Consider the following 12,318-nt stretch of genomic DNA (forward strand, 5'->3'; position numbering starts at 1 on the left):
ACGTGCGATGATCACTCTGCTATCTTCTTCTTCTTTGTCCTTTGGCTCGATGAGAGACTTGTAGATCCTTACAATGAGATCAGAGCAGCTTCTTTGATCAAGAACGTTCACAGTCGACTCCACGCATCACACAAACAAACAGCAACAATAATAAAAAAACGGTTCTTTAAAAAGGCTCAGAGATTTGGTTAAAAACGATTAAAAAAATAATATTAATGGTTAAAAAAAGAAAAAAAAAAAGCACAGTAGAGTTTGGCCTCATTGCTTCTCTTTGATTGTCTCATGTCCAGCGGGGAGGGAGGGGTTACGAGAAGTCCCACGCCGTCTCTGCAGCGGCGGCTGATGACGGTGCGTGGCAGGAAGGCGTGGGGGGGCTGGATACCGGAGGGTCCTCTGGGCTCGTGAGGGGCACTGCTGGGTACATCAGGCTGAGGAAGGAGTCTCTGGTGTGCCTCTTCACCTGGAACAAAACAGAAGCTGCTTTATACAACCTTTAACCTCCTAAAGCTGGGATTTAGGACAAAATACATCAGGAGAAAAAAGCAAACGGGGAAAGACTGGATGGAAAATAATCCATAAAAGAGATAAATCATGAATAAATACAAAGTGAATGAGGATTAAAATATGTCATTTGGACCCTTCATGACTGGACTCAGTCCACACGGAGACCAGATGAAGCTGGAACTGGTGTTTCAGGAGTGCGTTAAACCCGATCACCATTAAAACCTGCTGGTTTCCACATGAAAACACAAGCAGCTGCTTTCAGGCTTCACCTCCAGCGTGTCCCACCACCGCTCCTCATCCTCCCGCCGCTTCCAGCTCGCTCAGTCAGACTCCGGACAAACAGGTTCCACGTTCATCTTCCTGCCTCTGGAGATCTTTTGTTTTGCTTCAACAAAGAGCTTTTGTTTCTTTAACTACGTCCTGCTCAGTCATGTGTTTGAGTCCTTCAGCGAACAGTCAGTCTGATGCCTGAATGACCCGCCATGACAGCTCATTTCCAGTTAAACCAGAGCAGAAGGAGGCCGCACACTCCGATTCTACCTACTGGAGCCTGGAAATGTCGCCTGGAAGGTGTCCATCACAGCCAAGAGGCTTGACTGTCTTTACAAATCAGCACATTCAGAATGTTTCTGCATTTATAAGAGGTAGCATGAACGATCCGATCAAGCTGTTGCCATTGACAACATGGTCACGATACAAAATACTGCATGAGAGGTAAATCTCAGCTTCCTCTACAGCAGTGTTTTTCAACCACTGTGCCGTGGCACACTAGTGTGCCGTGAGAAATCATCCAATTGCATCTAATTGGTCTAAAAAGAAATGGAAAAAAAAAAAAAAAATCACAAAATTCCCTTTTCTTGTGTTTATCTGATGGCTATGTAAGACTCTTTGATAAGATGGACTTTAAATTATAAATATCAGCTTCTTTTTTTTTTTTTTAACAGTTTGGTTTGTGCTGTGCCTTGTGACATTTCCTGTGGAAAAAGTGTACCTTGGCTCAAAGAAGGTTGAAAAACTCTCCTCTACAGGATGTTAAACACCTCTCATAAACTACAAGTCTAAAAAAATCTTTTTTTTTTCCCCCTTTTTTCTGGTTTTACAGAAGCTCGACATCAAGATGTTTCACCAAACGTTTCTCAGGTTTGTTTTTCACATCATAAGACGAAGTGGTCAAGCTCTGGAAGTTGCTTTAACTGTACATGTGTGTACATTTCCACATGTATGTAGTAATCCTGACCACCTGACTGACTGACAGAAGTCATATTTACTTCTGCAAAATGCCGGAAACTGAGGTGTGTGGCTCCAGAAGGCAGAGGTGGAAGCACGAGGAGGTCCTGAACCGGATCGGTCATGTTGCACCGGCCTGCAGCAGCAGCTCTGGTGGGTTGCAGCGACACGCAGCGGCTGCCAGAGGAGGATCAGCAGGTTCAGAACTGAGTCCAGTGTTACTTTCACACCCGCGCAAACACAAATCCATTCCACTGCAGCCAGATTTTCCTAAAAGCTCTGTAAGTGTCTAGATCAGGTCTCTTCAAAGGGCAGCCCAGAACATGGAAAACAATAAGGATGTTGTGGCAAGGTGATGGGTTAATGTAGAATGCAGAGAAGTTCTCTTTCTCACATTGCTGTGCTCCTTATCAAGATCAACAGATCATTCACTACATGCACTGAAAGAACAGAGTGTCATTAACGGCATTAGCAGTCTCAATCACGGTGCAACCTGAACAAAGTCAGCAAGGAATGCTGGGAAAACTCCACCCACCAATGCTCAACATGCTACAATATTAATCAAGAACCTTCAGTTATTTCTACACTGATTAAGTAGCCTACAATCTTACAGTTGTGCAGACCATGAATGCAACACTTGGTTGCCTAGCAACATTAACCCCAGCAAGTGTTGTTGTGTTTTGAAGTTTGTAAGAGTAGCGCTAGCAAACATGTCGCTCTTTGTTTCAATTCGCAAAATTGACAACAAAAACTGCAGATTTAACCTCACTTGGACTGATAAGTATTTGTTTATTTTTCCGTCAAATTTGAGCGCCAAACCGATGTGTTTGATATGCAATGAGCGTGTGTTTGAAGATTATAATGTGAGGAGGCACCGCATCGAGAAGTTTAGTTTGAGATGATCTTTTAATGTTAGAAGTTAGGAGAAAAACAGGCTCTGACTGGAGTTTTCATTCATTTATTTAGTGCATTTGCCCTTGTCATGTGGGATTGAATTTTAAATAGTAAAATTAATAAACTACTTATTTTTATAAATGTAAATGTGTCTTTTTTTTTTCTTTTTAAAAAAAATTGATTGATTTATTTGTACTGATTTATTTTACCTTACTTTATTTAATTCTATTCTATTCTATTCTACAGTCATTTAGCAGACGCTTTTATCCAAAGCGACTTACATATGAATGAGAACACAAGCACGAAATCAAACAGTAAAGGACATCGTAGGAAGATGCTAGTGGACTGTCCAGTTGGACGCAGGTCCTTCCATGAAGTGCTACAGGCTTTTTTTTTTTTTTTTTTTTTTTTTTTGTTTTGTTTACTCCCTTCCTACCCCATAATATCACCTATGTTGAAATACAAAGAATTAATACCATAAAGTTTGTTGCAAAGAACTGGGCTAAGTACTCCAACTTTCCACTAAATATAGCTATGCTAAGTGTTGAAGTGCTCCTTGAAGAGCTGAGTCTTCAGCTTGCTCTTAAAAGTAGACAGGGACTCTGCAGAGCGGACAGAGTGATGGCTCTCATAATATTTTTATTTGAAAATCTGGCCCACCTGAATATCTAATTGAGTAGCCCTGGTATAGAAGTCTGAAACCAGTCTGCGTCAGATAACAAGATCACATCCGAACATGTGCCGCTGGGCGTGACTGTGAGCTTTTTAAATGGTCTTGTGATATTTTATACCCTGTAGGGGGTGTTTTGAGTCTTCGACAGAGCGATCCGCTTCAGGTCATATGACCCCATGAGAGACGGATCTGCTCCTGCAAAGTTACAATTATGGATGCACCAATACCGATGCCAGTATTGAAATCAGTTCAATACAAAGTGTGTACTCGTACTTGGTATTAATAAACATGCACCGACACCACAACGAATACCACACTAGTCAAGCTAGTGAAGATGTGTTTGATGACATGTTTCAGACATGTTTTAAAAGAAATAAATGACTTGAATGTTAAAATTTAACATTTTTTGTTACACTAAAACAGCAATCCTCATTGTTAATTCAACAAGAGCTGCACTCAATATACTAAGACAAGAGGAGAGCCGCCACCCCCCAAAAAAAGCATTCCCATGCTATGTATCCTGCTACGTTGCCAAACCAGTAAAATTCAGCTTTTTAGCAAGGAATGGTTATCCTAAATATTGCACAGAGTAATGGCATTCTTATTCAACAGTATATGGTAAAAATACAATAATGCCTCCGGAATGTGGGTGTTTCTTTTTCATTATATATGCGGAGCTACCGACGGAGCAGCTCTTTGGCGGAGTCTGGTGCAGCTGAAATTAGTCAAAACTGGCAACTCTGACAGGGTCAGAGTCAGTTAGGGCCGTTACGACTGCAAAGTTTTTGCAAGCAGCCTGCAGCTCTTGTTTGTGGAGAGAACTGCAGCGTTGAGGATCATTATGACTTGTTTAGATGGCATTTTCAGAAAACCAGTGGCTGCTTCACGAGCTGCAAGTCAAGAGTCAGTGAAACGCATGCGATGAGGAACACAGCACTAAAAGCGAGATCTTTGTTTCAAAACCACACATTTATAGTTGTATTTAGATAAAATGTGACGAGTCAAAATAAAACTTGTTGATCTGTCTTTCCTGTCCTCTCCACCCCAAGCAGTTAAGGGAGATGGCTGCCCTCCCTGAGCCGGGTTCTGCCGGAGGTTTTCTTCCTGTTAAAGGGGAGTTTTTTCCTTCCCACTGTCGCCGCGTGCAGCTCAGGATGGGGGATTGGATCGAAGTTATGGTTCGATGCAATCAGTTGGTTTCTATTATAGGCTATGTATGAATTGGCTTGAAATGATGTGTATTTTGATTTGTGTATGTAAAGTGCCCTGTGACAACATTGTTACAAATAAAGCTGAATTAAATTGAAAAGAATTGAAATTGTTAGATCTGTAATGTTATTATATTTGTATTGGTGATGTAACTTCAGAAAGAATAAGTAATTTATTACAACCTAATGAAATCTTACACAGTTATAACGGTAATAATAACCATAGTCACAATAATGTGCACATAAACAGATTTGGTATCGGCAAATATTGATATCGGCAGATATTCAAATTTCAGGTATTGGATCGGAACTCCCAAAAGGTGGATCGGCGCATCTTTAGTTACAATGTCTGGAGAAGCATGCAGCCCCCTCAGAGCGCCGACACGCGTCAAGAACTGTATGCTGACCCCAGAAATCCTCCATTATTACTTCCATCAGGCTGGTCTTCGGCTCAGGCGTTATACAGTGTCAGAACACTACAGGTGGTTTCATCACCATGTTGTTTACAGCTTTAAAAACACACATTTCAGGGTGAACTACCCCTTCAAACAAGGAAGATTAAATAATTTATCGCCGTTCTTGCATGTTTTAGATTCCAACTAAATAAATACTATTTCACATGGACAAATTTAGGCCTTCCAGCAGTTGTGGTTAATGTCTTATATGTGATTTTCTCTTTTTCCAAATGCTCCCTGCCAGACTGGACTCTCTGCAAAAACTGAAATCTAAGTAAGATTAAAAATCTTAAATTGAGTACACACATGCTTATTTGTTTCAAGGTAAGATAATTCTTAGTTTTTATGCCAGAGAATTCCTCTTGTTTTAAAGAGTATTTTTACTTGTTTTGGGAAGTCTTGACAAGCCAAATTTTCTTGTTCTGTTGGCAGATAATTTATCTTATTTTAAGCAACATTTACCTAATTTTTGTATATTTTTTTTCTTGTTTTTTAAGGCTGAGTTTTTGCCTTTTCCAGTCTTCTTTAATAAACTGTGTGAAAAAATGAGTTTACGTGTGAAAAGCTGAAACTGTGCAGAGAAAAGCCTGAATGGTGATGATAAAGAGACACACACCTGCTTGAAGAAGGCGTGGCTCAACAGTTCGGCCGCTGACGGTCTGTGGAAAACAAAGCAGAAGCATTTCCAGCATGAACGTTTCTCCATGTGCACGTCATGGCGTCAGACTCGCTGTTCTCTGACCTGTGCTCGGGCTGCTGCTGCAGACATTGCTGGACCAGGTTGTGCAGGGTGGCCGAGTGGTTCTTGGGTCCGGGGCTCTGTGGTCGCTCGGTGGGGGGAGCAGTCGCGCTGTGCGTCAGGCTCCCAGTGGCAACACTCTCCCCGATGCCGGAGTCCACGCCGGATCGCGACACCTTCAGCCCTCCCAGCTCCCCCAGCGGAAACGGAGCAACGTCCAGCAGGCAGCAGTGGGAGCCGCGAAGCTTCTGAAGCAGCATCTGAGCAGGAAAATCCACAAACTGAGGCACAGTGGACCAGTGGCGGATTTAAGAGATTTGGGGCCCCAGGCAAAGGCAGGCGTGGGGCCCTATGGTAAATATTGCACTTTCTACTCCACTACGGTATATTATTTGCATTGCTAACAAACAGCCAGTGTAAAAGTCTCTTTCCTTACTGAGAGGACCGTGTATATTGACAGGGAAGGGTTGCTTCACTTGATGGTACGAACTAATCATTTACGTTTTGTTGTAGTCGCAGCATTTGTCTGTTTGTGTCTTTTTTCTGTATTTGCAGCATTTTTCTGTTTTTGTGACTTTTTTTCTGTATTTGCAGCATTTTTCTGTTTTTGTGACTTTTTTCTGTATTTGCAGCATTTTTCTGTTTTTGCAGCATTTTTGTTTTTGCACCTCGTTTCTGTATTTGCAGTGTCTTACTGTTTTTTTTTAAACGTTTTGTTGTATTTGCAGCGTTTTTCTGTTTTTACAGGTATATTATTTGCATTGCTAACAAACAGCCAGTGTAAAAATATCTTTCCTGACTGAGAGGACTGCGTATATTGACAGGGAAGGGTTGCTTCACTTGATGGTACGAACTGATCATTTATTGTGATGAGTCATTCTTTAAATTGCAGATCAACTCACTGACTGCATCACACACACACACACACACACACACACACACACACAGATCACATTAGGTATTAGTGCGCTGCCCTATAGACCTGAAGGGGGAGGATCCGAGACACACATAATATAATAATCATTCTGCTGACAGTGTAGCGAATGCATTTTAATCAAAAACATAATTTTTGTTAGTAATAACTAAGTAATAAATAACCATACGTGTATCGCAAATTTTATGGGGCCCTAAAGAACTGGGGGCACTAGGCAACCACCTAATTTTGCCTAATGTTAAATCCGCCCTTGCAGCCGACAGCTCCAGCAGGCTAAAACCCTCCCCCCGGTCCTTACCTGAGTGGGCGGCATGTCCTGGAAAGGCACTCTGCCGCTGACCAGCTCGCAGGCTACGATACCCAAACTGTAGATGTCCGACTTCACTCCGTAGCCGTGCAGGTCCTACTGAGGACAATACCGCCATGAGACAGGTCCGTCTCCAACGCAGAGATTTGTCCTAAACCACAAAGTCCTAACCTGTCGCAGCAGTTCTGGGCTGAGCCACGGCAGCAGTGCCGGGCTGTGGTGGGGCATGTCGAACACCGCCCTCATTCTCTTCCCATCCCGCATCATACTGTAAACACTGTGCAGCCCTGAGAGGTAGACATGGCCCTCCCCTGACAGCAGGATATGACTGGCCTTCACCCCCCTGAAAGAAGAGGAAAAATAAAGACGTGTTTTGATGTTTTCTTTGGATGCAGGAAAGCATTCTGTCGGTCACTGACCGGTGGACGTAGCCCATCCGATGCAGGTATTCCAGCGCTTTCAGCACACCGTACAGCAGGTAAGCTATCAGGGATTCACTCATTCCATCTGGGAAGTATGTTTTCAGCAAGGTGTCTGCAGAGCCTGCAGGAAAGAGGAAGGCAGGACAATGAATTAGCGGCGAATCCTACAATCCGATCTGCCAGTTTTCCTCAGTTTGCATTGAAGAAAGCACAAAGTGGCCGACTGTTTGGGGAAAAGCAAAGCAAAAACTCCAGGAACAAACATTTTTTTATATTTGGCTTCCAAGCAAACACACTTGCTTAAAATCTTTCAATGTGGTCTTGAGCAGTGATTCATCAGTCTATCTGAAGTCTGTAAAACTGACATTTTCTGCTTTTTCCACTTGTTTTCAGTCCAGTTTTGGTAGCTGATCCTGCTCAGAGGAGCTGAACTATGAATCATTCAGAGTTTGAAGAAAAGCTCCTGACTCAAAGAATGCGTCTGTGAATAAGCTGTTAGCTTAAAACTTGGCATATGTCAGCATGTTGTGCAGTGTCTGAAAAATGAGGAAACTGCTCTAGTGGAGACCAACAGAAGCAGAATCAGGACTAAAACTGATGTAGTTGATCTGACAGTGATGCCCTGACCCGACCAGGACTTCAGGGATCTTTGAAGATGCTACTTTTCTATCAGTTTTGCTGCATTGGCAGGAAATTTTACATTCATTTCTGATTTTTGTCTAATTTTTTTTAATTTGGTGGCTTTTTTTCCTCATGTCTTTAATATTCTGTTGATGCATTTTACGTACTTTTTTGGCCAAATGCGTCATCGGACCAGAGAAGCAAAACAAAGCTAGAAAAATCATCATACATGAGGTGTGTCCGCAGTTTGTCTCGAGGGTCGCTGACCTGCTTTTAGCAATTCCCTGCTTCAACACACCTGGCTCATATTAAACGGACCCAACAGCCTATGATGTTCTGCAAAATGGCTCATTAATTTGAGCAGAGAAACAATGAAAACCAGGAGGTTTGTGGCCTCGAGGTAATGGACCGGTAATGGACCCCAGTTATGACTCCATATTACTGTATAAAGCCATGAGACCAGAAAGTACCAAGACATTTTGATAGTCAGACTTTTTCTTTTTTCTTTCTTTTTTTTTCTTTTTTTCCACGCACTCATAAAAACCCGACTCTAAGCGCCCTGTGGTGGTCATATGTCTGCATTATATAACAAAAATGCAGGAATTTCGAAGGGTCTTGGCTGCAGTCTGGATATTGGACAGGGCTGGATATCCAACTCCGCCCCCTCAACATTTTGATTGGATTAACCCTAACCCCACGCCCATTTGACATCAAACCCCGCCCATTGTTCAGCCCCGCCCCATTCTTCAGACTGCAGCTGGGGGTTACTGGGAATTTCCTGCATCTGCCTCCAAAAGGAATATAATTTATTTTGAAAAGAAATTAGTAAAAAGGTAAAATAAGACTAGTTTTCTTCCAAACTAAATAAACTATAGTGTTAGTGAAATGAAAAGATGTAGTTTTAATAGGTCAACGGAGCATTTTGGTCACAAAGACCTTAAAGGGGCTCCATTATGATATTTCTAGTTTTCTGAGCTTTCTACAGTGTTTAATACTCATCAAACATTAGAGCGGCACCATTTTTTTTTTTTGTTTTTCTCAAGTTTTCCAGTACTCTCTACGTTTGGTTTCAGAGAATTTTTTCTACTTGAAAAATTTTAGTGACGTCCCAGGGAAGGGACTCAGTGATTGGTCGTCTTCTCTAGGTTGTGCACGTTCACAAGAAGAAAGCCACGCCCACCTTCACTGCTCAGGATAACTACTCCTAGGAGTTGACCAATCAGACACAGCCCTGAGCAGGACATGCGGCGGAGCTTTCTCTGTTGGCGTGTTTCTGGCAGAGGCTGATCTGAGAAGATCATTGCAAACATTCATCCCTCAGAGATGAATAAAGTATTCTTGATGTTGATCAAAATGAATGAAGGCGTGAAAATCCTAGATTATTTCTTCCGGACTTGCATATTAAAATAAATTAGAGTGAAATGTGCAGAAAAAAGTCGCTTTAAAAAGGTGTATCTGACAATACTTCGAAATTATTTAAGCTATTAATTCAGTAATGTTGCTTATCTCTGACATATCCATGACTCAGATCATAATCAAATCTCCACCCCTTAATATCTATTATTTGAAAATAATTAATTTTTTTTGTTTTTATTGTTTTTTAACAAATAAATACTATTTCAAATGATCAAACTGGCATTTGAAGGGACAAAAATCAGAAAATGGTTGAATTTTTAGTATGTTTTTAGCAGGTCTGAATTTGTTAAAGTGATAAGTGAAACAAAGCAGAAAACAAAATCACTTTCCAGCAGTTTTGTACGAATGGAAACCGGCCTTAAAGCTTGTTGGCCACCAGCTGGTGGTAAATTTGAGCTCAAAGCTCAACATTATTAAAGCAAAGTGGGATCATCTGGACAGAGAACAGAGCTAAAAAGCAGAAATATCCAAAGAAGAGCTTTGGGAAGTATTCAGGAACTATTCCTGAAGACAACATATTCCCTTTTAAGCCTCTTGTGGATTTTACAAACCTTTATTTACAGTACTTCTGTGCATGTTTAACTACATCCCAGCACCGTGTTTTTCTGGTACCGCAGGAAGTAATGAGGGATGGGACTTTTAAACAGATACGTATTGAAGGTGTGTTGTGGCTAACCGTAGGCCATGAGAGGAGTCAGGACCCAAAGCTGGCAGCAGGAGCTGAAGACGAGGCGGGACGTCAGCAGGTTGGAGTGACGAAACAGTCGGGACAGCAGAACCTCGTTCTGGGTCGGAGACACAATTAAGATAAAATAACACAAAAAATTATCTTTAAATGCACGTTTAGGTTGCAGCTCACCATGAGCTGCAGCAGCTCCTCCTCCGTGCACTCGTCCAGGTTGGTTTGTTTGACGGCCACCAGCTGACCGGTTGGAACGTAGCGCGCCATGTTCACCTGGCTCAGATTGTTGAAGCCCCTCCCTGAGACAAAGTCACAGAAAGATCCGGGTCATACACGGAGAGCTGACTCAGCTTTTTAAGCCTGGTCGTCTACTCTGCCGTCATGGTCTCACCCAGCTCGGACAGGAGCTGGTAGTGGGCCGGCTCGGCTGACAGGCCTGTGAGGTCATCGCCACCAGCTGGTCCTTGCAGGGTGTATTCAGAACCGTCGCAGCTCTGCGGTCATGCAAACACAAAAACATAAACAAGAAGCGTAAACATGACTTCAGCCAGCTGTGTGGATGAATTCAGCTGAAGGAAAATCACCTCAAACAGTTAAAATTCTTGCTTAAAACACTGAGAGGTGGTCCAATCATCTTCTCCGAATTACTGGAAGCATAATAATTATTGCCCCCGTATTTTTTACTGGTATTTTTTACAATCTTTTACACGACAAGGATCCGCTCAACCCAGGAGTTCCCTCAGTTTGGCTTTCCCAGTAGGAAGGAAGTGAAGTGGAGGCAAAGGTGGCGCTGTTGCTGCACTGCTCTCCTGCTACCAGCAGGTGACGCTGTGGCACAGGGAGGGAGGGGGATGCTTTGAAGCGTCTGTGATGCAGACAGATATTTAGGATGTCTGAGACACTCACTGAATGTGTTTCTGATTTTAAGACAAGACATTCTTCGTGCTTCAGCGTTTGTCTGCATCACAGGGACGTGTGAGCCGAGCGACTTCAACTGAAAGGACATGGAGACGGGGTGTCCAACATATGGCCCCGGGACCCAAACCGACCAGGCGTGCGTCCAGTGCGTCCAGGCGGAAACTTGGTAAATTTGAAAATGGCGTAAAAGCCTTTTTCATGACTGCAAGTTTTTATATGAAACTTGCTAATTTGCAAACGTGACATTTATACCTGAAACATTTCCAGTTATAGGATGGTAACGTGTTTATCTTTCCGACTAAATGGATCGGACTTCATCTGTGTTACGGGGCGAGTCAGTTTAGTTGGTCAGGATTAGTGTACACATGTGGAAATATACATGTGTACTGTGACAATATGCTTTTGTTCCGATTTTATTCGATTCAGATTTTTTTGGCTGTTGATTCGATTTAAAAATTCACACAAAAAAAAAAAAAAAAAAAAAAAAAAAAATATTATATATATATATGTATATATATATATATATATATATATATATAGTATATACTATATATATATATATATATACACACATACAGGATATATACTGTATGTACATATAAATTTTTTTGTGAATTGCAATTTAAATCGATATATATATATATATATATATATATATATATATTTTTTTTTTTTTTTTTTTTTTTTATTTATTTATTTTTTTTTCTTTTCTTTTTTTTAAACAGTGTGTGTGTATGTATGTATATATAAAGATCATATAAAAAAAGAATGAAAATCCAGAATAAATCAATCAAAATATTTCAATATATAGAGCAAAATATTACAAAAAAAAAAAAAAAGTAAAATCTGGTCGAAGCTGCATTTATTTCTCTCATGAAATTTAAGATAGTTTGCAATGTTTTTTTTCTGAAAGGATACTTTAGTAAATATGATACACCTGTACTTGTTAGTGGTAAATTGTAAGGAAATGAAAAGTCTTCATTATTTACAGGTCGGGCCAGCTGGACATCACAGTGGCTTACATGTGGCCGCTGAACTAAAAGGAGTTCGACGCCTCTGATTTAGAAGAATATAACCTGTTTAATTAAAAAGTGTTGGCAGCTTCAAACACTTGAACAGCATCAGATAAATATTATTTTACAACTCGCTCCGGACGGGTGATAGATGGAAGGTGATGGCGTGATGAAGGAGTGTGAGTGTGATGACTGTCTCCATGCTGACAGCGACTCGGCTACTGACCAGGAACTGGTGGCTGGTGTCCTCATAGCGCTCTTCTATGTCCATGGGCTGGACCTGAGCGTGGGATATGCAGGAACAG

At 41.5% G+C, this 12,318-nt stretch overlaps 1 protein-coding gene across 2 annotated transcripts; it reads right to left on the minus strand.

The window, feature by feature from the left end:
- Window positions 1-223: 223 nt before the first annotated feature.
- stradb (STE20 related adaptor beta) lies at window positions 224-12,318 on the minus strand. Of its 2 annotated transcripts, none has more exons than XM_079264201.1 (10): window positions 12,240-12,318; window positions 10,474-10,576; window positions 10,260-10,381; window positions 10,077-10,185; window positions 7,361-7,475; window positions 7,113-7,284; window positions 6,933-7,037; window positions 5,704-5,960; window positions 5,578-5,620; window positions 224-460 (listed from the first exon to the last, which is right to left on the minus strand). In XM_079264201.1, the coding sequence occupies exons 1-10, from the start codon at window positions 12,282-12,284 to the stop codon at window positions 305-307; spliced, it is 1,227 nt and encodes a 408-aa protein (XP_079120327.1). In that variant the 5' UTR covers window positions 12,285-12,318; the 3' UTR covers window positions 224-304. The 2 variants fall into 2 exon arrangements, with proteins under 2 accessions (XP_079120327.1, XP_079120326.1); XM_079264200.1 differs by having other exon boundaries at window positions 7,361-7,484.

The sequence above is a fragment of the Telmatherina bonti genome (genome assembly GCF_933228915.1).
Source record: "Telmatherina bonti genome assembly, chromosome: 24".
NCBI classification, from domain to species: Eukaryota; Metazoa; Chordata; class Actinopteri; order Atheriniformes; family Telmatherinidae; genus Telmatherina; species Telmatherina bonti.

What these genes read in the sequence shown, in the direction of transcription:
- stradb (XM_079264200.1), bottom strand. Translation starts at nt 12,284, where the DNA reads ATGGACATAGAAGAGCGCTATGAGGACACCAGCCACCAGTTCCTG. An exon ending in ACACCAGCCACCAGTTCCTG is followed by an intron (nt 10,577 to 12,239) that starts GTCAGTAGCCGA and finishes GCATGACCGCAG; the next exon opens with AGCTGCGACGGTTCTGAATA. An exon ending in CAGCAGCAGCCCGAGCACAG is followed by an intron (nt 5,621 to 5,703) that starts GTCAGAGAACAG and finishes TGTTTTCCACAG; the next exon opens with ACCGTCAGCGGCCGAACTGT.